The sequence below is a fragment of the Ranitomeya imitator genome, chromosome 4 (genome assembly GCF_032444005.1).
Source record: "Ranitomeya imitator isolate aRanImi1 chromosome 4, aRanImi1.pri, whole genome shotgun sequence".
In the NCBI taxonomy this organism is placed as follows: domain Eukaryota; kingdom Metazoa; phylum Chordata; class Amphibia; order Anura; family Dendrobatidae; genus Ranitomeya; species Ranitomeya imitator.
In genome coordinates, this window is record NC_091285.1 from 254,709,241 (window position 1) to 254,731,409 (window position 22,169).

General features: G+C 41.6%; 1 protein-coding gene across 4 annotated transcripts in view; it reads left to right on the forward strand.

Annotated features, from left to right (window-relative positions):
- The window catches only part of PAWR (pro-apoptotic WT1 regulator), a 205,525-nt gene extending 183,572 nt beyond the window's left edge, over positions 1 to 21,953 (forward strand). For 2 of the 4 annotated variants that reach the window (XM_069764518.1, XM_069764515.1), the window contains exons 5-7: positions 16,457 to 16,592; positions 16,674 to 16,778; positions 18,370 to 20,480. In XM_069764518.1, coding sequence (XP_069620619.1) covers positions 16,457 to 16,592; positions 16,674 to 16,778; positions 18,370 to 18,456 — 328 coding nt within the window. In that variant the 3' untranslated portion in view covers positions 18,457 to 20,480. Of the gene's footprint in view, positions 1 to 16,456; positions 16,593 to 16,673; positions 16,779 to 18,369 lie in introns of all 4 variants that reach the window. The other 2 variants (XM_069764516.1, XM_069764517.1) reach the window with 2 other exon arrangements.
- The last annotated feature ends 216 nt before the right edge of the window (positions 21,954 to 22,169 follow it).

A 22,169-nucleotide genomic window follows, 5' to 3' on the forward strand; every position in this document is an offset into this window, starting at 1 on the left:
GTTATCCTCTAACACCTGTATATATCACCTACAGAGCCATTATGATCTTAATGTCTACAAATATCTCAAACATTTATTGGAATTCATAGAATATATACAAAGTCAGCATAAAATCAGTACATAACATTGACAGCAATAGGTATTTACTTTTTCCAATATTTGCAGAGACTTTTTTCATTATGATATAATCCATGTGGTCCCACAGTGGTACGTGAGCTATAGATATCTTTGTGGCTTTTATAGCGATCATAAATATTTCCTGTTTGCTGGTTCATATGGGTGAGAATTTGTTATAAATCTTTGACAAACTATACATGACCCTATATATACTACCTGCCTCAACATATGGATCTGTAACAGCCTCTGCTTTTTTTTGTGTGTGTGTTACGGTCAATGTTATGTACTGATTTTATGATAAGTTTTTTTTTGCTGTCTTTGTATATATTTTATGAATTCCAATAAATGTTTGATATATTTGTAGACATTTCAATCATAATGTTCCTTCAATGTTCCTTCACTTGACTCTGTAAGTGATATGTACTTTATTTGAATGGATCAGTGATTTTTTTTTTTGTACTGAAGAATTATCTGAGGAACATCTAACACCTGGTTGTCATCCCATTGATTGAAAACACCAGAGTCTAATTTCCCCTTCAAATTATTGGCTAATCTTAAAGGTTCACATACTTTTGCCACCCAGGCATGTGATATTGTATAATTTTTTTTATTTAGAGATTTTCAAAGTCTAATATTTTTCGAGTCATTTATTTTATTTGGTTCTCTATTTACTTTGAGGACGTGTGTGAAAATCTGATGTAGTGCTAGATCAAGTTTATGCAAAAAATATGAAAAATCATGAAAGATTTATGTCTTTTTTTCAAGCATCATTGTAAATCAGAGCGTTTATGTGCGTTGTCTAAAGCCTTTCTGTTATTTAGAAAATTCCTGTAAATGTCTGCCCGCTTTGGCACTTGCTTCTGCCTAGATGTAACCTATATTTAAAATATCTAAAAAGAAAAGAACAATCCTAAATATGGTAAAATGATTTGTACTAAATTCCAGTTATGTTAATATGTTTGGAAACCTCACATTTATTGCTGTGAAGCAGTATTTATATACACAGTTGCTTGCCAAAGTATGTTTTTCATTAGAAGCATATTTTTGTTTCTTTAGGCTAGAGAAAAAGTAATAGTTTTACTTACAGAATTTAAATTGTCTAGAAAAGATGATACCATTTAATAACTTTGGCATTCCTGGAAACCTTACTGTTGTGTTGTTTTGTAGTGTATGAAGTCAATTCAATATACTTTTGTCTAGTAAACTTATTGATTTAATATCCACTTTCTCATGTTCACCCTTCCCTTATCTTTTTGATAATGACTACGGCCACAATTATTTAAGGACTTTACTGTAAAATACCTTGAAAAGTCACAAACATTTAGTGTAATATTCAGCCATCTCTACCAAAGTGGTTGGAACAGGTCACAAATGGTATCGCCCTCCCATACAAATGATTAGTTGTGTACCTTAAACCAGAAATCTTATTACTCCAGTCCCCAACCGGAGTAAGATTTCTGCCAAGGCGTACTGAGTCACATAAGTCACTTGAGTCATTAAGTGGCATGTGCCTCCTAATGAATTAAGTGCATTTTACACCATCATGTCCTTTCATTGAGCCTAATGTGTACAATGCCAGTCTTAAAGGAGTTGTCCACCACTAGGACAACCACTTTTGGTTCTAAATGTTTGGCGCTGTGAAAATAAAAACGCTCATGCTCACTTCCTGTGCAGGCATCGTTCCAGCTGTGTCAGCACTCGTGTTCTGAGGGCACACGTGCAGTTGTTATGACATTTGAACCCTGTGCCCAGTTAGCTCTGGCATCACTGTCCACACCTTTGAATGTATAAGTAATCAAGAGTAAGTGAGCGGCCATTCAGATCAAGAAGGGGTTGTCCCAGTAGTGGACAACCCCTTTAATGAATTTGACCCTTATTGTCCATTTATAAATTATTATTATTTATTATTTTAACGCCATTTATTCCATGGCGCTTTACATGTGAGGGGGGGTATGCATGATAAAAACAAGTACAATAATGTTAAACAATACAAGTCACAACTGGTACAGGAGGAGAGAGGACCCTGCCCGCGAGGGCTCACAATCCAAAAGAAATCATGTCATATGGCTGGGCTGTGGCATACCATCATAGCACAGCCGTGACAAAGCCATGTGAATGAAAATTCAGAGTGTTCATACACTGAAAAAGCTGCTGGAAGACGTCCCCTTTTTATGTTAGTGCTATGGACCTAGGACCAAGAACACAATGGAAACTGTTTTTCTTGATTTTCATTGCTAAAATCTTTAAAATCACAGCTTCACAGACTACGTGACAGCTCTGCATAATGAGCTGAGAAACATTGTGGGAAATATTATCTGTTTTTCTTTTCCAAACCAGATACTTTTTACAGCTTGTTTGGCCTGATATCACTTCTAAAAATAAAATGTTCCAGGCATAATAGGATAAGACAATCCACAGTGTCCCGAATGGGAATTTACAAAGATAAATGTTAATTGTCCAGTATGGCTTTCTAATTGTTTTCCTTGGCACAGCTGTCCTATTTTTGCCAGGCACAAGCCAGCGGTTATATCTCATTGCCCCAATTATGATCACTCATCTGCTTTGTAGAAGACAAATGTTCTGACTGATGTCTTGAACACCCTGTCTTCCATGTTACTTTAAGACAAACTGTTTTGCCAGTTGGCATAGTTACATTAACAATAGTCATCACTTCTGTTTAGGTTACAATGACTTCAAGCAGTGCACAATGGTTGTTTTTCATTCTGTAGTAATCATATTAGCGCATTTATTTACATAGTGAAATTAGGAAGAAATCTAATTTACTGATCAGTAAGCCAAACAAGTTATGCTGAATACATGCGTCACTGCCAGTAAATATCAGACAATATTCAATCACGTTGTTTTAGATATTTGCCCAAGAATAATATTGATTTGTTTCAAAACATACTTGAATTTGGATTTTGGTTTGAATTGAGAAAAACAGAACATGTCTATCTATGGAAGCATTCAAGTGTTAAACCAAATTATTTTAGTAACTGTATTTGGAACATTGTAATATTTTTACTGTAGTATTATAAGAATTTCTATTATTAGCATCAAAATAGACAAATAGGCGGGCACCATCCACCAACAATACTAAATGATATGGTTCTAATATATATCCTGGGGATCACCTAATGCATGTCGGGAAACACGAACCAGAAAACATGAAGAAAAAGTACATGCATATAGCAGGGATCACCCAAACCGATAAGAGTGTCAAAAAAGCTTTATTATAGAACAACAAGGAGCACACATAAAAACAATTAAAAATCCTCAAAGGATAATACACATGAATGCAGATCCATAGATAAAGGGTAAAGTACCCAAAAGAAGGGGTAATCCTGAGCTGGAAGTGACAAATGTAACAATTTCACAGATTACAGCGACAAAGCATACATAAATGCCAGCAAATACTACTGAATGCCGAATCACAGCATCAAGGCCGCAGCAATCTAAACTAACTGTGTGTAAACAATGAGTAGATGCTGTCACTCCTAAGCCTGTGTGTGTGGACACTGAAACATCTTCAATGGCTTAAAGGCCCCTTCACATTAAGCGACGCTGCAGCGATACCGACAACGATCCGGATCGCTGCAGCGTCGCTGTTTGGTCGCTGGAGAGCTGTCACACAGACAGCTCTCCAGTGACCAACGATGCAGGTAACCAGGGTAAACATCGGGTAACTAAGCGCAGGGCCGCGCTTAGTAACCCGATGTTTACCCTGGTTACCATCCTAAAAGTAAAAAAAACAAACAGTACATACTTACCTAACGCTGTCTGTCCTCCAGCGCTGTGCTCTGCACTCCTCCTGTACTGGCTGTGAGCACAGCGGCCGGAAAGCAGAGCGGTGACGTCACCGCTCTGCTTTCCGGCTGACCGACGCTCACAGCCAGTACAGGAGGAGTGCAGAGCACAGCGCTGGAGGACAGACAGCGTTAGGTAAGTATGTACTGTTTGTTTTTTTTACTTTTAGGATGGTAACCAGGGTAAACATCGGGGTACTAAGCGCGGCCCTGCGCTTAGTTACCCGATGTTTACCCTGGTTACCAGCGAAGACATCGCTGAATCGGTGTCACACACGCCGATTCAGCGATGTCAGCGGGAGAGCCAGCGACCAAAGAAAGGTCTGGCCCTCTAGCCCCGACCAACGACACCACAGCAGGATTCTGATCGCTGCTGTGTGTCAAACTAAACGATATCGCTAGCGACGACGCTGCAACGTCACGGATTGCTAGCGATATCGTTTAGTGTGAAGGTACCTTAAGTAGAGTGACAGACAATACGGGGAGTCCCACACACACATGCCCTGTCTATAAACACCCAGGGATAAGTTTGGGTGAGGCGATGAACAATACTTAAACCTGGCTCAAATACAGTCAGAGAGTCGACCCAGTCAGAAGTCCAGCCTCTAGGATACCCGGACCCACGCGTTCCGACACTCGTGGTGTCTTTCTCAAGGCAAAATCAAAATTTGGGGCGACTCTCTGACTGTATTTGAGCCAGGTTTAAGTATTGTTTATCGCCTCACCCAAACTTATCCCTGGGTGTTCATAGCCAGGGCATGTGTGTGGGGGACTCCCCGTATTGTCTGTCACTCTCCTTAAGCCATTGAAGATGTTTCAGTGTCCACACACACAGGCTTAAGGTACCGTCACACTAAGCGACGCTGCAGCGATACCGACAACGATCCGGATCGCTGCACCGTTGCTGTTTGGTCGCTGGAGAGCTGTCACACAGACAGCTCTCCAGCGACCAACGATGTCGGTAACCAGGGTAAACATCGGGTTACTAAGCGCAGGGCCGCGCTTAGTAACCCGATGTTTACCCTGGTTACCATCGTTAAAGTAAAAAAAAACCACTACATACTTACCTACCGCTGTCTGTCCCCGGCGCTGTGCTTCTCTGTACTGGCTGTGAGCACAGCGGCCGGAAAGCAGAGCGGTGACGTCACCGCTCTGCTTTCCGGCTGCCCGGCGCTCACAGCCAGAGCAGAGAAGCACAGCACCATGGACAGACAGCGGTAGGTAAGTATGTAGTGGTTGTTTTTTTTACTTTAACGATGGTAACCAGGGTAAACATCGGGTTACTAAGCGCGGCCCTGCGCTTAGTAACCCGATGTTTGCCCTGGTTACCAGCGAAGACATCGCTGAATCGGCATCACACGCCGATTCAGCGATATCAGCGGGAGAGCCAGCGACTAAATAAAGTTCTGGCCTTTCTGCCCCGACCAGCGATATCACAGCAGGGGCCTGATCGCTGCTGCCTGTCACACTGGACGATATCGCTAGCCAGGACGCTGCAACGTCACGGATCGCTAGCGATATCGTCCAGTGTGACGGTACCTTTAGGAGTGACAGCATCTACTCATTGTTTACACACATTTAGCTTAGATTGCTGCGGCCTTTATGCTGTGATTCAGCATTCAGTAGTATTTGTTGGCATTTATGTATGCTTTGTCGCTGTAATCTGTGAAATTGTTACATTTGTCACTTCCAGCTCAGGATTACCCCTTCTTTTGGGAACTTTACCCTTTATCTATGGATCTGCATTCATGTGTATTATCCTTTGAGGATTTTTAATTGTTTTTATGTGTGCTCCTTGTTGTTCTATAATAAAGCTTTTCTCCATCGTCTCATTAGGGGACACAGGACTGTGGGGTGTATGCTACTGCCGCCAGGAGGCTGACACTAAGTAGACAAAAAAAAAGTTAGCTCCTCCTCCATAGTATACACCTTGCCACTGGCCCTGACAGCTCCAGTTTATGCTTAGTGTCTGTAGGAGGCACATCTCTGTTTTTTTTTTCCCCAGATTCCGTTATCTTGAGGATAAGATAGGGGCGACGGACCTTTTTGAAGGGGTCCGATCTCCCCAAACCAACAACGGGCGAGCACGTGTGAGTGTCGCCTCCACGTATACTTTCCCGCGTCGTGGGACTAAAACCTGACCACCCTGAGGTAAGGAAACCCTAGGTTGTACAGGCATTTATGCATTGTTCGTGCAGCCTCCACTTCAATCACCAATGTTTTGATCTGCGGTGCTTAAGGAGGCAGACGGTCCCTCTCCTCACCTTCTGAAGGGTGAAGGAGTTAGGGTGCCTGCACCGTCTTTTTCCCATATGTATATTTTTATATATATATATATATATATATATATATATATATATATATATATATATATATATATATATATATATATGTGGCTTTTTATTTATGCCTCTTTAACCTGGCGTGTTGTCAGAGGCTGCGGGGGGGGCTCCTGCTTCTTTGCGCGCGTGTTTTATCGCATACTGCAGACGGCGCGTACTTCGTGCGGTGCCGGTGTCAGGATGACTCTCCATTTCCAAAGCACGGGAAGTTCCGCCCCTAGCACTTCCTTCCGGCGGCCCACGGCATCATGGTCCCTGTAGTTTCCCTCATGGGCGGTAGCTCCGCCCCTAGCAACTGTTTCCGGCGACCAGTTGCATTATGGTCGCTGTAGTTTACTGAGGGGTCGTGGGCGGAAGTTCCGCCCCTTCCGGCGGCGCGTACTTCCGGTTTCGCGCTCCCAGCGTTCCTAGGAGAGCGCAGGTGGGGAAAGCAAGATCCCTGTTTTGGCCTGTGGCATGTTCTTTATGGCGGCTCCTCCCACCTTTCATCCGATCATGATCTTTATAAAGGAGGCTCGGTTTAGTGTGGTGCTCAGAACGGACGGGGACACAGGACTGGGGTAAGTGCTACTTCCCTCAGCCTGACAGCAGTTTTTTGTTCTAGACTCAGTAGCTCATAGTTTGGTTTTTTTCATAGCAGCTTCTGCAGCAATAGTCATCATGTCTAGAAGGACTAAGTCTCACACGGTCCTGTATACATCATGCTTTACTTGCCAGGCTGTTTTTCCGCATGCGCAGACTAGCCAGATCTGTGAAGCTTGCAATCCCGAACGCGCTCAGGAGCCCCCACCTGCTACCCCGCCCGTTACCCCGCCTGTTATTCTGCCGGGTATGCCTGTATCTGAGACTGCGGCATCTCCCCCTGAGTGGGTCGTATCCTTAACGCAGTCTATGGCGTCTCTAACAAAGACGGTTGAGTCCCTTCAAACCCCTGTCAGGGACGTTCATTCATCTATTCCGGAAAGATCCTCGGATTCTCAGGACCCTCCGGCCTGCAGGGGCCGTACTCCCTCTAGGCAGACGCGGGGGAAGCGTACCCATACAGCGTCTCCCGGTCCGTCGGGTGCATCTGCATCTGTGAATTCCGTCTCTCGGTCTCCTTCTCCTGTGGGAGTGAGTGAGCATGGTTCGGACCTTGACTCTGAAGGATCTTTTGATTTAGAAGCTCCTGATTATCAGGAATCAGTTGACAGTCTCATTGAGGCCGTTAACCAGTCTTTGGGAGTAGAGGATGTAGCCACCTTACCTTCGAGTCATAAGGTGTCTTTTAAAAGATTCAAGCAACCTCATAAGGTGTTTTCCTCTCATCCTGAATTTGAGGATTTAGTTCAACGTCACATGGAGAGACCGGACAAACGTTTCTTAGGCCAGAAGGCTCTGGGTACCAGGTATCCTTTCGCGCCCGAGATTTGTAAAAAATGGGCAGAATCTCCTTCTGTAGATCCTCCCGTGTCCCGTTTGGCCTCTAACACACTGCTGTCTCTTCCTAATGGATCCGCTATTAAAGATCCAACTGATCGGCTCTTAGAGAGTCTGGCTCGGTCAGTGTTTGAGGCTTCAGGGTCAGCCCTCGTGCCGTCTTTTGCGGCGACTTGGGTCGCCAAGGCTATGATAGCTTGGTCAGAGTCCGTCACTAAGGTTCTTCAGGATAGAGAGTTTCCTGTAGAAGTGATAGAGATGTCTAATCAGATATCCTTGGCTGGGAATTATCTGATCAATGTATCTTTGGATGCGGCAAATTGTTCAGCATTGGCAGCTGCTAATGCTATCGCTATCAGAAGGGTGCTATGGCTGAGAAATTGGCGGGCGGACTCTACTTCTAAAAAGTCCGTTACTTCCCTCCCTTATCAGGGTGGTCGACTCTTTGGCGCAAAGTTGGATCATCTTATATCTGATACCACAGGGGGAAAGAGTAATTTCCTTCCGCAACAAAAGGTTAGGCAACCTTTTCGTCGCCATTTTCAAGCAATGTTTAGATCCTTTCGTAACACCCGGTGGTCTGCAGCACCAAGCTCAGGTCCTCCAAGTCGGCCTAACCAAGACAGGGAACACCAGGTATCATATAGAGCCAATCCATTGACAAGAATGCGATATCAGCCATCAAGATCTAGGGGATCTAGATATCCGCGGTCCTCGGCAAAATGACTGGAGGCACCCTCATGTCGTTTTCAACAGGGTAGGCGGTCGTCTACTTCTGTTCCATCAGTCCTGGCTATCAGTCGTTTCCGACAAATGGGTGAGAGAACTGGTGGTTTCAGGGTACAAAATCGAGTTTCTCTCTCTCCCTCCAAGTCGGTTCTTTCCGTCCAGTCTTCCCAGTGCAAAGTCCCGTCTAAGGGCTTTATTCAAAGCTGTCGAGTCTTCAGTCCAACGGGGTCATTGTCCCCGTTCCAGGGGTAGAAAGGTTCCAAGGTTTCTATTCCAATCTGTTTACGGTCCCCAAAAAGGACGGGTCGGTAAGACCCATTCTGGACCTAAAGTGTTTGAACAAGTTCGTCAGCACTCGTCGCTTCCGTATGGAGTCGCTCCGCTCGGTTATTGCGGCTATGGAAAAGGGAGAATTCCTTGCTTCCATAGATATCCAAGATGCCTATCTGCATGTTCCCATATTTCCTCCGCATCAAAGATTTCTACGGTTTTCCATAGGTGAACGTCACTTCCAATTCACAGCATTACCTTTCGGTCTCGCCTCTGCTCCCAGGGTGTTCACAAAGGTGATGTCTACAGTCGTGTCCATCCTGCACTCCCGGGGCATAGTTATTTTGCTATACCTGGACGATCTTTTGGTCAAGGGGCCAACTTTTCAAGCATGCAAAGAGAACGTCAGTATCACTTTAGACACTCTGTCTCGTCTAGGGTGGCTGGTCAATTTGAAAAAGTCATCTCTAGTCCCATCTCGAAAGATTTCTTTTTTAGGAATGATCTTCGATACTTCTCTGGGTCTGACTATCCTACCCCCGAGCAAGGTTCTCTGCCTTCGGCAGGAGGTAAAAATTCTTCAGCAACCGAATTTTCTCTCAATCCGGTTTTGCATGAGGGTCTTGGGCAGGATGGTGGCGGCCATAGAAGCAGTACCATTCGCCCAATTTCATCTTCGCCCTCTCCAGCAGGCAATTTTGTCAGCTTGGAACAGGAGTCATGCTTCTCTCAATCTCCGGTGCCGTCTGTCTCCCCGGGTCAGGCAATCTCTCATCTGGTGGATGAGGAGCTCCTCTCTGCTGCAGGGGAAAGCCTTTTCCCCAGTCCATTGGCTGGTAGTTTCTACAGACGCCAGTCTTCTCGGTTGAGGGGCAGTGTTTCATCAACACACAGCACAGGGTTTTTGGTCCCCAGGGGAATCATCTCTTCCAATCAATCTGTTGGAGATAAGAGTAATTTGGCTTGCTCTGCAGCACTTTCACCATCTTCTGGCGGGTCTCCCGGTCCGAATCCAATCGGACAATGCCACGGCTGTGGCTTACGTAAATCATCAGGGGGGCACCCGCAGCAGGTCAACCATGCGCGAGGTAGGGAAAATCCTCAGTTGGGCCGAGAGCAACCACTCCGTGATCTCGGCAGTTTACATCCTGGGCAAGGAGAACTGGGCAGCAGACTTTCTGAGCCGTCAGGGTCTGGCGTCCGGGGAATGGTCTCTTCACCCCGACGTTTTTCGGCAGATTTGCCAATGCTGGGGTATCCCGGACGTGGATCTAATGGCAACCGAGTGGAATGCCAAGGTCCCCAGATTCGTAGCTCGTTATCGAGATCCAAGAGCTCTCGCAGTAGATGCACTGGTCCTTCCTTGGAACCAGTTTCGTCTTCCGTATCTGTTTCCTCCTCTAGCGCTCCTTCCAAGGGTAGTCAGGAAGATCAAGTTAGAGGGAGTTCCGGCAATTCTAGTCGCCCCAGATTGGCCTCGGAGGTCTTGGTACGCGGACCTCGTTCAGCTGATCGCCGGGGTTCCTTGGCAGCTTCCAATGCGGCCGGATCTTCTGTCGCAGGGGCCGATATTCCACCAGAACTTAGGGGCCCTTCGTTTGACGGCTTGGCCGTTGAATCTTGGATTCTGACCCAGGCTGGTTTTTCTCAGAAGGTAGCTTCCACTATGATTAATGCTCGAAAGACGGTTTCTGCGCGCATTTACCACCACACCTGGAAAGTTTTTCTCTCGTGGTGCAGGAAGAAGGGTCTTCCTCCTTTGCGGTTCTCCGTTCCTAATATTTTAGCTTTTCTCCAAGCTGGTTTAGACTCAGGTCTCGCTCTAAGTACCCTTAGGAGGCAAATATCAGCCTTATCGGTTCTTTTCCAGCGCAGGATTGCTATCATTTCACAGGTCAAGACTTTTTTGCAGGGAGTCTCTCACATGGTCTCCCCTTACAGAGCTCCGCTAGAGGCTTGGGACCTTAATCTGGTCTTGAGCGCTCTTCAGGAGGCTCCATTTGAGCCTCTCCAAGAAGTTTCTTTAATGTATCTTTCTTGGAAGGTTTTGTTTTTGGTAGCTATAACCTCCATTAGGCGGGTGTCGGAATTGGCGGCCTTGTCCTGCCAGTCGCCGTTTCTGCAATTTCATCAGGGTAAGGTAGTATTAAGGACAGTTCCTTCTTTTTTGCCTAAAGTAGTTTCCTCGTTTCACATCAATGAGGACATAGTCTTGCCTTCTTTTTGTCCTGCACCTTCTCACCGTGTGGAAAAAGCTCTCCATACTCTGGACCTGGTGAGAGCTCTGAGGAGATATGTTTCTCGGACCGCTTCTTTTCGACAGACGGATGTTCTGTTCGTTCTTCCTGTGGGTCACAGGAAGGGATTCGCAGCCTCTAGGTCGACCTTAGCCAGATGGATACGAGCCACCATTCAGGAGGCCTACCGCGTCAAGGGTGCAGCCATCCCGGCTGGGATTAGGGCGCACTCTACTCGAGCGGTAGGGGCTTCCTGGGCACTTCGGCACCAAGCTTCAGCAGAACAGGTTTGCAAGGCGGCAACTTGGTCCAGCCTGCACACTTTCTCTAAGCATTATAATGTCCACACTCAGGCCTCTGCTGATGCAAGTTTGGGAAGAAAAATTCTTCAGGCTGCGGTATCGCACCTATAGGCGGTAAGTGCCTAAGGGTTTGTTCCAGTAAGTCTTTTTTCCCACCCTGAGACTGCTTTGGGACATCCCACAGTCCTGTGTCCCCCAATGAGACGATGGAGAAACAGGGATTTTTGTGTTACTCACCGTAAAATCCTTTTCTCCGAGTCATTCATTGGGGGACACAGCTCCCTCTCTATTTCATCTTGTTATTTTTCTACGGGGTTGTTCAGACTGTAGTATTATTCTAGACATGTTGTCTTTGCTCTAATGCTGTTTTGTTTTTTCTCTATCTCCTACTGCTTGTGCACCAAACTGGAGCTGTCAGGGCCAGTGGCAAGGTGTATACTATGGAGGAGGAGCTAACTTTTTTTTTGTCTACTTAGTGTCAGCCTCCTGGCGGCAATAGCATACACCCCACAGTCCTGTGTCCCCCAATGAATGTCTCGGAGAAAAGGATTTTACGGTGAGTAACACAAAAATCCCTGTTTTTGACACTCTTATCGGTTTGGGTGATCCCTGCTATATGCATGTACTTTTTCTTCATGTTTTCTGGTTCAAGTTTCTATTATCAGTCAACCTGAAAGGGATTGTCAAAGTCACTCAGAGCATTTTTTTCCCTGCAAAAATTGCATGGTGCTCATTAAAATGAATGTCTGTCCAGTGTAATGCAAGGGTGGTCTCCTGTATTTCAGAATGTTTTGGTTCAAAGAGGAGGGGACATGAAATAATCAACCTATATATTGGCATTAGTTGTATAGACATTGTTGACAAAAGTGATGAAATCCCCAGTTTGTGCTGATACTCTTTGGTCATACTGTCACTTCCAAACGGTGGGACTATCCCAACTTGAGGGCTCAGTCCTGCATAACGTCACATCTTTTCTCCCAGCTTCTATATTCGCTTCTATGACATCTTTGCTCTGTGCATAAGTTAAATTATATTACCTCAGCGGCAAAACATACGGGGCAGGTACTCGAGCATGTCACTCGAGCACCCGCGATATTTGGTGCATACCCAAAGCACCAAATGCAAACTGGAGTAGCAAGTACTTGCGCTCAACACTAATGATGACATATTCAATATGACAATCTAATGTTACCAAATTTTGTGTTGTACCTCTGGGTTCAAAATGCTCATTATACCCCTGGATAAAATCCTTGAGGGGTGTGGTTTCCAAAATGGGGTCACTTATGGTTTTTTTCCATTGTTTGGCACATCAGGGGCTCTCCAAACGTGACATAGCGATTACAGTCTGTTTTGTGTTCAAAAAGTAAAATGGTGCTCCTGCCCCTCCGAGCCCTGCCGTGTGCCCAAACAGTAGATTTCCCCCACAAATAAGGTATCGTCATGTTCAGCAGAAATTGTACAACACATTTTTTGGTCCATTTTCTCTTGTTACCCTCATGAAAATAAAAAGTTTATGTCTAAAATAAATTTTTGGTGAAAAAGATTAAATGTTAATTTTTTATTTCCACATTGTTTTAGTTCTCGTGAAGCAACTGAGGGGCTTAATAAACCTTTTGAATGTGATTTGGGGTATTTTCCGTCATATAGGCCCCTCAAAGTCAATTCAAATGTGATGTGGTCCCTGAACAAAATGGTTTTGTACATTTTGTTGGAAAGATGAGAAATTGTTGGTCAACTTTTAACCCTTCTAACTTCTGAACAAAAGAAAATTGTTTCCAAAATAATGCTGATGCAAAGTAGACATGTGGAAAATGTTATTTATGAACTATTTTGTGTGACAAAACTCTTATTTAAGGGCACAAAAATTAAATGTTTGAAAATTGCAAAAATGTTCTAAATTTCTGCCAAAGTTACGTTTTTCATAAATAAACCCAAGTCATATCGAATAAATTTTACCACTAACATGAAGTACAATATGTCATGAAAAAAACATTCTACAAATCAGGGGATCTGTTGAAAATTTCAGAGTTTTTACCACAGAAAGTGACAATGGTCAAAATGGTAAAAATTGCCTTGGTTACAATGGGGTTAATGGCATGAGAATGAAAAATTTGAAAATTGTTACATTTTCTAAATTTTTACTAAGTTTCCAATATTTTAACAAATAAACGCAAGTCATATCGAACAAATTTTGCTACTACCATAAAGTACAATATGTCAGAAAAAAAACAATCTCAGTATCAGTGGGATCTGTTAAAGAGTTCCAGAGTTATTGCCACATAAAGTGACAGTGGTCAGATTTAAAAATTAGGCCAATTCATTACCTTACAAAGTGGCTTGGTTCTTAACCCCTTCATGACCCCAGCTTTTTTTGGGGTTGCATTTTCATTTTTCGCTCCCCTCCTTCCCAGAGCCATAACTTTTTTATTTTTCCATCAATATGACCTTGTGAGGGCTTAATTTTTGCGGGACGAGTTGTACTTTTGAACGACATCATTGGTTTTAGCATGTCTTGTACTAGAAAACGGAAAAAAAATTCCAAGTGCGGTGAAATTGCAAACAAAAGGGCAATCCCACACTTGTTTTTTGTTTGGCTTTTTTGCTAGGTTTATTAAATGCTAAAACTGACCTGTCATTATGAGCAGGTCATTACGAGTTCATAGACACCAAACATGTCTAGGTTATTTTTTATCTAAGTGGTAAAAAAAATTCCAAACTTTGCTGCTAAAAAAAAAAAAAAAAAAATCGCGCAATTTTCCGATACCTGTAGTGTCTCCATTTTTGTGATCTCAGGTTTGGCGAGGGCTTATTTTTTGCGCGCCGAGCTGACGTTTTTAATGATGCAATGATACGATTGTGGTGCAGATATGTTCTTGATCGCCCGTTATTGCATTTTAATTCAATGTCGCAGCGACCAAAAAACATAATTCATATTCCAAGTATGTGTATGTTTTTTTTTTATTGTTTTATTTAGAATGGGGGAGATGCAATCCGGAATCAACAACCATTCAGGTCTTCAATAGCTGGCGATGCATTGCTGACCCCCGATCACGTGACGGGGGTTAGCAATGCACGCATTTCCGGCTCGATGACTGGAAGCGCTAGTTAAATGCTGCTGTCAGCGTTTGACAGCGGCATTTAACTAGTTAATTGCGGCAGGTGGATCGCGATTCCACCCGCCGCTGTTGCGAGCACGTCAGCTGTACAAAACAGCTGACATGTCCCGGCTTTGATGCGGGCTCACCGCCTGAGCCCACATCAAAGTGAGGGTTCTGACCTCGGACGTACTATCCCGTCTGAGGTCAGAAAGGCGTTAAGGGGTTAAAGGTGTGTATATACTGACAGACCATGCGACACTTAGATTGCACACAAGGGGACTTCCTTTCATTAAGCATGTGATTTATGAAGGGAATTGCTTGCAGCAGAAATTTTTAGGGGCTTCATAGCAAAAGGGGTGAATATATGCACATGCCAATTTCTAGTTTTGTTACCTAAATTTAATTTATGCCTATATATATGCCTGTATTTATCTCACTACACTTCACCACCTTAGACTATTTAGGGCTGATGCATCACACACAAATCGGATTGCAAAAATATTTAAGCACAGGTTGTAATGTAGCAAACTAGGTAAGCAGCCAAGAGGAGTAAATACTTTTGAAAGCCATTGTTGGCAATGCATAACAAAAAAAGCCTGGTTTTAGGCTGTTTGTGGCAGAAATGTTGCATTTTATATCTGTATATGTCATGATATTTAAAAATAATCAACTTGCGTATAGCAGGCATATTAAAAGGTAATGTGTAATCAGGAAATTATCTTTTGTTAGATTTTTGTATTAAAGGGAACCTGTCACTAGGGTTGAGCGAAAAAAGTCGGCCATTTTCAGAAGTCGACGACTTTTGGCAAAGTCGGGTTTCATGAAACCCGACCCCTGTGTGGGGTCGGCCATGAGGTCGGCGATCTTCTGAATCTGGTATCGGAATTCCGATACCGAGTTCCGATATGTTTGCAATATCGGAAATCGGTATCGGAATCCATATTTAAGTGTAAAATAAAGAATTAAAATAAAAAATATTGCTATACTCACCCTCTTACGCGCCCTGGTACTAACCGGCAGCCTTCCTTCCTTAGAATCAGCGCGTGAAGGGCCTTAGATGACGTCGCGGCTTGTGATTGGTCGCGCGACCGCCCATGTGACCGCTCGCGCGACCAATCACAAGCCGTGACGTCATCTAAGGCCCTTCACGCGCTGATTATAAGGAAGGAAGGCTGCCGGTTAGTATCAGGGCGCGTCAGAGGGTGAGTATAGCAATATTTTTTATTTTAGTTCTTTATTTTACACTTAAATATGGATCCCAGGGCCTGATGGAGAGTTTCCTCTCCTTCAATCCCTGGGAACCATTGGAAACCCAATGCACTGCATTGGGTTTCGTGTTTCGGCCGACCCCGACTTTTTTATAGGATCGGACGATTTCACTCAACCCGACTTTTGAAAAAGTCGTGTTTCGTGAAACACGACCCGATCCTATAAAAGTAAAAGTCGCTCAACCCTACCTGTCACCCCAAAATCGAAGATGAGCTAAGCCCACCAGCATCAGGGGCTTATCTACTGCCCTTGTTTTAAAGCCTTGTTTTAGAGTTGTGATCAAAGTAATAAGGAATAGTGCAAACATCTAGAAAATTTTATTTAGTCCACCTTTAACTATTTATTAGTTGGGGCTCTAGAATTACAGCTACAAACATTATTGTTTGAAAAAAAGAAATTAGCTTGCCATGACTGGTCAAAAATAAATTGGCAAAAGGTCAAAAATGAAAAATTCAAGTGGAGAATTTATGAAAGATCTGGTAAAAAGAATTCTCAGAAGAGAGGACACAATCACAAACGGGTTACTGTGTATTAGAAGCCTAATATGTGTCGTATAGTAAATAATTGGTAATGTCCAAATTATTCATTATATACTATATCACTATTTACACCACTGTTTTATACCTGTTTAAACCTTTTTGTTAGAAATGATAAACCTAAAGCTACATATTAAATCTCATGTCAAGCCATTCTGAATCTGAAAAGTAGGGTCATTTTTTTCCCATTTCTTCTCTATAAACTATTATACTTTTTATGAATATGTTAAGTAAATACGGTAGTCTGCAAAATGTGAAGCCTGAATCTGTAATGTTTTGTTTTACATGAAAAGATATTTTGAATATAATATATTTTTGCTTTGTTTCCCAGTGTAAATAGTGCTCCGGATGATGACATTTTAAATCGCCACTCCCGAAGTGACAGGGCAACTTGTAGTCGCTTCAATAAGGATGCAACCTCTAGCCAGGGAGGTTCATTAGAAAAAAAGATTGAGGAGCTTGAAAAGGTAAAATTTTGCTTTATCTCCGTTCAATAAAATAAACTCACTTAAAATGCAATTAATATATAAACCATGTATGATTGACAGGAGCTAGCAAAGGAGAGGCAAGAAAATCTAAGACTAGTGAAGATGATGCAAGACAAAGAAGAGTTAATTTTAAAAATGAAGGAAGAAATTGATTTACTAAATAGGGTAAGTTTGTTCGCTACTAATAAACACTATATTGTACTTACACTGAGTGCACAATTATTAGGCAGCATAGTAAGTATTTTGACCATATCATAATTTTTATGCACATTTTCTAACTCCAATCTTATTTTAATGTATAACTATATGAGGGGACAGTACAAAGACCTTTCTGATGATCTTTTTAATCGTAGACCTAAGACAGGGACAAGGGGCCATCCTCTACGTCTGTGGGAAAGAAGGTTTAGGCATAATAACAGACGCGGATTCTTTACTGTAAGAGCAGTGAGACTATGGAACTCTCTGCCATATGATGTTGTAATGAGTGATTCATTACTTAAATTTAAGAGGGGATTGGATACCTTTCTTGAAAAGTATAATGTTGCAGGGTATATATACTAGATTCCTTGATAGGGCGTTGATCCAAGGAACTAGTCTGATTGCCGTATGTGGAATCGGGAAGGAATTTTTTTCCCTAAAGTGGAGCTTACTCTTTGCCACGTGGTTTTTTTTTTGCCTTCCTCTGGATCAACATGTTAGGGCATGTTAGGTTAGGCTATGGGTTGAACTAGATGGACTTATAGTCTTCCTTCAACCTTAATAACTATGTTACTATGTATATTCGCTCATCACTAATAGAAATCAGTATGATTGGTTGAGGAATTTACCTTTTTTTCCCAACATTTCCTTTCTTTTTCTCACTTTTTTATCCACCAATATTTCTATAAAGAGAAATAGATGTGTACTTTTTTGAGTTTGTGCCGAATCCCATTATATGACCGTGCTTTTTGCAAGCCCTTTTTTATCTACTGTTGGTTGACTTCATATCCTCTTCATATTTGTACTAATGATTGCACTTTGTCTCCATAATGGGTGCGTCTACTAGTTTTACAAATAAGTCGTTCTTTTTAACCTAGTATTCAGTCGTAAGCTACCATCTCTGTAGAGATCCTTCTAAAGGTTCTGCATGTAACTACATATTTGTGACCAAACATCACAGTGTGTGGATGTCCTTGGCACATCAGTGTGTACATAGGTTTTGTTTGGACATGTGTATGCCAATATCAGGACTGACTCACAGTAGTGGTCCGTGGAATCTCTTCTTGAGACCCACTAAAAAAATATAAAGCCTAGAGTTAGGTTGTGAAATATAAAATATTAGAAATGGGCTTTTAGGTGCATTTCTCAATGTATTACATGCATGTACAGTGGGGCAAAAAAGTATTTAGTCAGTCAGCAATAGTGCAAGTTCCACCACTTAAAAAGATGAGAGGCGTCTGTAATTTACATCATGAGGTCTACCTATGATGTAAATTACAGACGCCTCTCATCTTTTTAAGTGGTGGAACTTGCACTATTGCTGACTGACTAAATACTTTTTTGCCCCACTGTATATTATTTTTGCTTGTAATCTGTGTATTTTCTGTTATACAATGTATTAATTTAGCATTATCATTTTAACCATTTATTCCTCTCTCTTTATTATTTTTTATTTTTAGATTGTTTGCAGTAAGTATTTATCAGGCTGGCCTGTCTAATGCAGTTTTTCCAAAATGACATTAATTTACTGACTGTAATTTTTCACTTTTTTCCTAAGGATTTGGATGATATAGAAGATGAAAATAAACAGCTAAAGCAGGAAAATAAGACCCTTCTGAAAGTGGTTGGCCAGCTGACAAGATAAAGACAGATTGACAATTTTCTGTAGAAACACACTACTGATTTTTCTTGAGATGTGAGGGGGTAGCGTAGTGGAAATTGGTTTAGGGGACCTTAATGCAACCTCTTCGATGAAGGGGTGTGCCCAAAATTCTTTTCAAAATTTGATAAAATAGTAGAATTGTATATTTATTATTAATACAGACTGTGTTCTTGAAGGTAACAAATTGCACCAGCTTTTTAAGGTTTATATCTCTTGTAGACAGCTATAATTTTGCTCTGTTATGGAAATGATCAGTTGGTAGATCAGGTTTATTTTTTTTCGTGCCTGGGCAGATAAACTTTTACAATTTTTTCACCCAAAGATAGGATAGGCTGCTCCTGAAATATGTATGTCTTGTTAAATGCACCTAAGTTAATTGTGCCCAAAGAAAGTACAATGGCCAGACTGAATTGCCCCACCCACAATGTCTAGAGAAATTCCCCGAGGACAAAGGGTGAAGGAAGAGGAATGCAAACCTAGTCACTGGAAAGGAATGTCTCATGTCTGGAGAGGCCTAATCTTTACATGTACAATCTCTAGTTCTTTTCTCATATTTCACCAACTCCATCTGTGTCCTGATAATCCAGTACTCCTGGAAGGGGCTGCGATTGGCGCTTAGATACTTGGTCCTCACTGTATGGTATAGAGTACTAGTCTGATCTCTATATCATCACTACTGGACAGCAAAGCTCTGCTAGATTGTGGGAAAGTGTGTATGGAAAGAAGGAGTACTGCAATTACAGTTCACATTGAAGTAAGCATTGTTTACAAGAACCTGTTCTGTTCTTCGGGTATCAATTTTACATTCGAATAACACTAAACTATATGAAAACTCTAGTATTCTAATATGCCTAGGAGAATAGCCCACTCTGATTGACCATATAAACATATGCCATGGATGTTTACAGGAGCTCTAAGGCTATTATTTTCTGGGCAATAACCAACCTATTATAGTTTATTTTTCTTTGTTTTTAAGCACATCTATTTTGAACACTTCTTACTGCTGTGCTGTCCAGGAGTCATACACTTTCTATACATCTGTGTCTGTAGCCACGCTACGCGTAATGAGGTCTGCATATACGGCGAGCCCATAGTCGTGCTTTTTGGATATGCTTGTGTATACCAGGTGCACTACACTTCCTTACTATGTCATCTCTCAGACCTCGCTTTATAGCAGCAAGAAATATGTCCATCATAAATAAACATACTGTAAATGATACATTTTGATTTATTTCTTTCTACTTTATAAATTCACTCCAGATGATAAGTTTAGTGTATTTGTCCCTCAGTACAAGACTTTTTTTTGGAAATCATGAAAGAACATTGCTGCAGTTTGTAAATGTATCTAGTAACAAATGTTTTAATTTGAAAGCATATGTATTTTTGTGTTATTGTACATGTTCATTATTTTGCTACCGGTCTTGTCCAAATTAGTAGCACTTGTAATATAGATCTTATCTCTTATCTTGTTTCTGGGTGATCTTGTACAGGGTAATTTTTTCAGCAATGTCTTAGTATTTTATATGAGGTATTATAAGAACATATACAAATTTTATGGTAAACTATGTCTGTTGCAACAACTATGTAAAAAATATAAGGAGAATATAAACCTTTAAATGCTTCATGACTTTTTTGATGTACAGCATTTTGGGTTGTCTTTGTGTAATGATAACACAGTGTATAGATTTAGATAAATGTAAAGTCTGTAAATTATATTCTCCCGGATTAGTGGAATATTGAGAATGATCCTGAAAATGTATATTATCCAGATCATCAAGTCATCAGCAGGTGTACTGATACCTGAAGATTTCCAAATATTTTCCCAAGGACCTAAAGATTTGTGTAGCTACAAAGTCATGAAAAACCTGCATTTTTAAAGCCAGTTGAAAGTAGATTTAAGGGGGTAGTCTATAGAGAAATCTTACTTTAAATTGTACTTCACATATTTTACAGAGTGTTGTTGCTGTATACATTAATGAAGCATTTAATAAATTGTAAAGTCAGTGGTTTGGGCTCCATCTGACTTTCTTTGTAGAATTTGTCACTAATTGTGACTGTATCTACCTACCTTCGTAATATACATTAGTCTATAGTTGATCAAAGTGGATAATTTCAACTATAACAATCATTGGTCAAGTAAATTTGAACAATTTTATAGACCTTTTGAGCCAAACGATGACACAAATTTACTGTGCGGAAAGAAGTCTGCTGTGTTTAAAATTTTCATTTTATAATCGTTAGTTCCAGCAAGATGGTTCGTCCTTTGCTTGGAGTCATTGAATGAATATGGGCAGTTTGTACAACTGTAATAGCTAATATAAACCTAAACTATATGGCCATGTCAGCATAACAATTGTTAGTTTAATGGATGTCCAAAAATAACCTACTTCTATCTAATGTGTATGGCATCCTTATCTTGCATTCTAAGGGCGCTTTCAGATTGCGTTCCGGAACTTGTCCGGTAGCCCCGTTTTGTCGGGGGTCTGGACATATGCACCAATGGGGCCATTGACTGCAAATGTGCCAGCAGTCCACTACGTGTCCACCTCCGGTAGGAGTACACTCCTGAAAATGATGCACGTCAGAGCGCACACTTACTCTGCCTACACCATTACAGTCTATGGCTCTGTTGGCGCTTATGGGTTCGGACGTAAACCCCGATGGGGCCATCAAATGGGTGCCAGAATGCAATGTGCAAGTACCCTAATGTATGTTTTGCATATAGTGAAGGACAAGCTGATTCATTTATTTTTCACATGCTTAATGCTTTAGACAATCCAACAAAAGATTTGTCATCTGGAAACAGGTTTTTTTTCCCACGGCTGAAGACCAGATACATCTTGGTTCACGAAGAAACGATTGTGGCTGATGAGAAAAAAAAAATATTTTCTTTACTTTAATGTAAAGAAAATCCATATAATCTACATAAAGGATCACAGCCTTTATTGTCTCGGAGAGCTTTTTTCACAATTCTTCAGACTTCATGCCTGAAATCTCCCAGCATTCACTGCAAGGTTACATTTCTTAATGAAGCATGTCTACATGCACTCCCTTATATTAAAGGAAACTCTAGAAGCTGGAGTAAGTCTATATATTAAGCAGATACTTGACTATACCTAGAGACCACTACTCTGAAAGAATTCAAGTAATAAATTACATATTCACATTCGGCCCTTTCACAAATACACCTAAAAGAAATGTATCGGAATTCCATCAATATATTGGTGCATACTGAATATAGCAATGTGGAAATTGCAATATTCCTTATGTTAGTACAGAATTGCTTTCATCTGTGAGTATCTATTATTTTCAGCCATGTAGAGGGGTGAAAGGTTGTGTAAGTGAATCAGGATGAAAATCCCCTTTAAATTATTATTTTTTTATTGAAGCAATATAAGGTTTATGTGTTATAATAATAGTTTGAGAAAAAAAATCCGATATCTGTTCAAATGGGAAAAAAATAAAGCCTGTCAATTGAATTTCTGAAGGAGTCATTGTAATCAAACACTGTAATAAAGAATCTTCTTCTGTATAATGAGAAATGGAAGTGGAAAAAATGAGTCATTTCTGAGAGTAAATGCCAACATTGAGGTTTGGAAAATATGGTGACTTTCTGCTTCTAGTGGAACCACATAATCTGTTTGATTCCACATATATTGGCACATTTCATGGCCAAACATATATCAAGTGTTCAT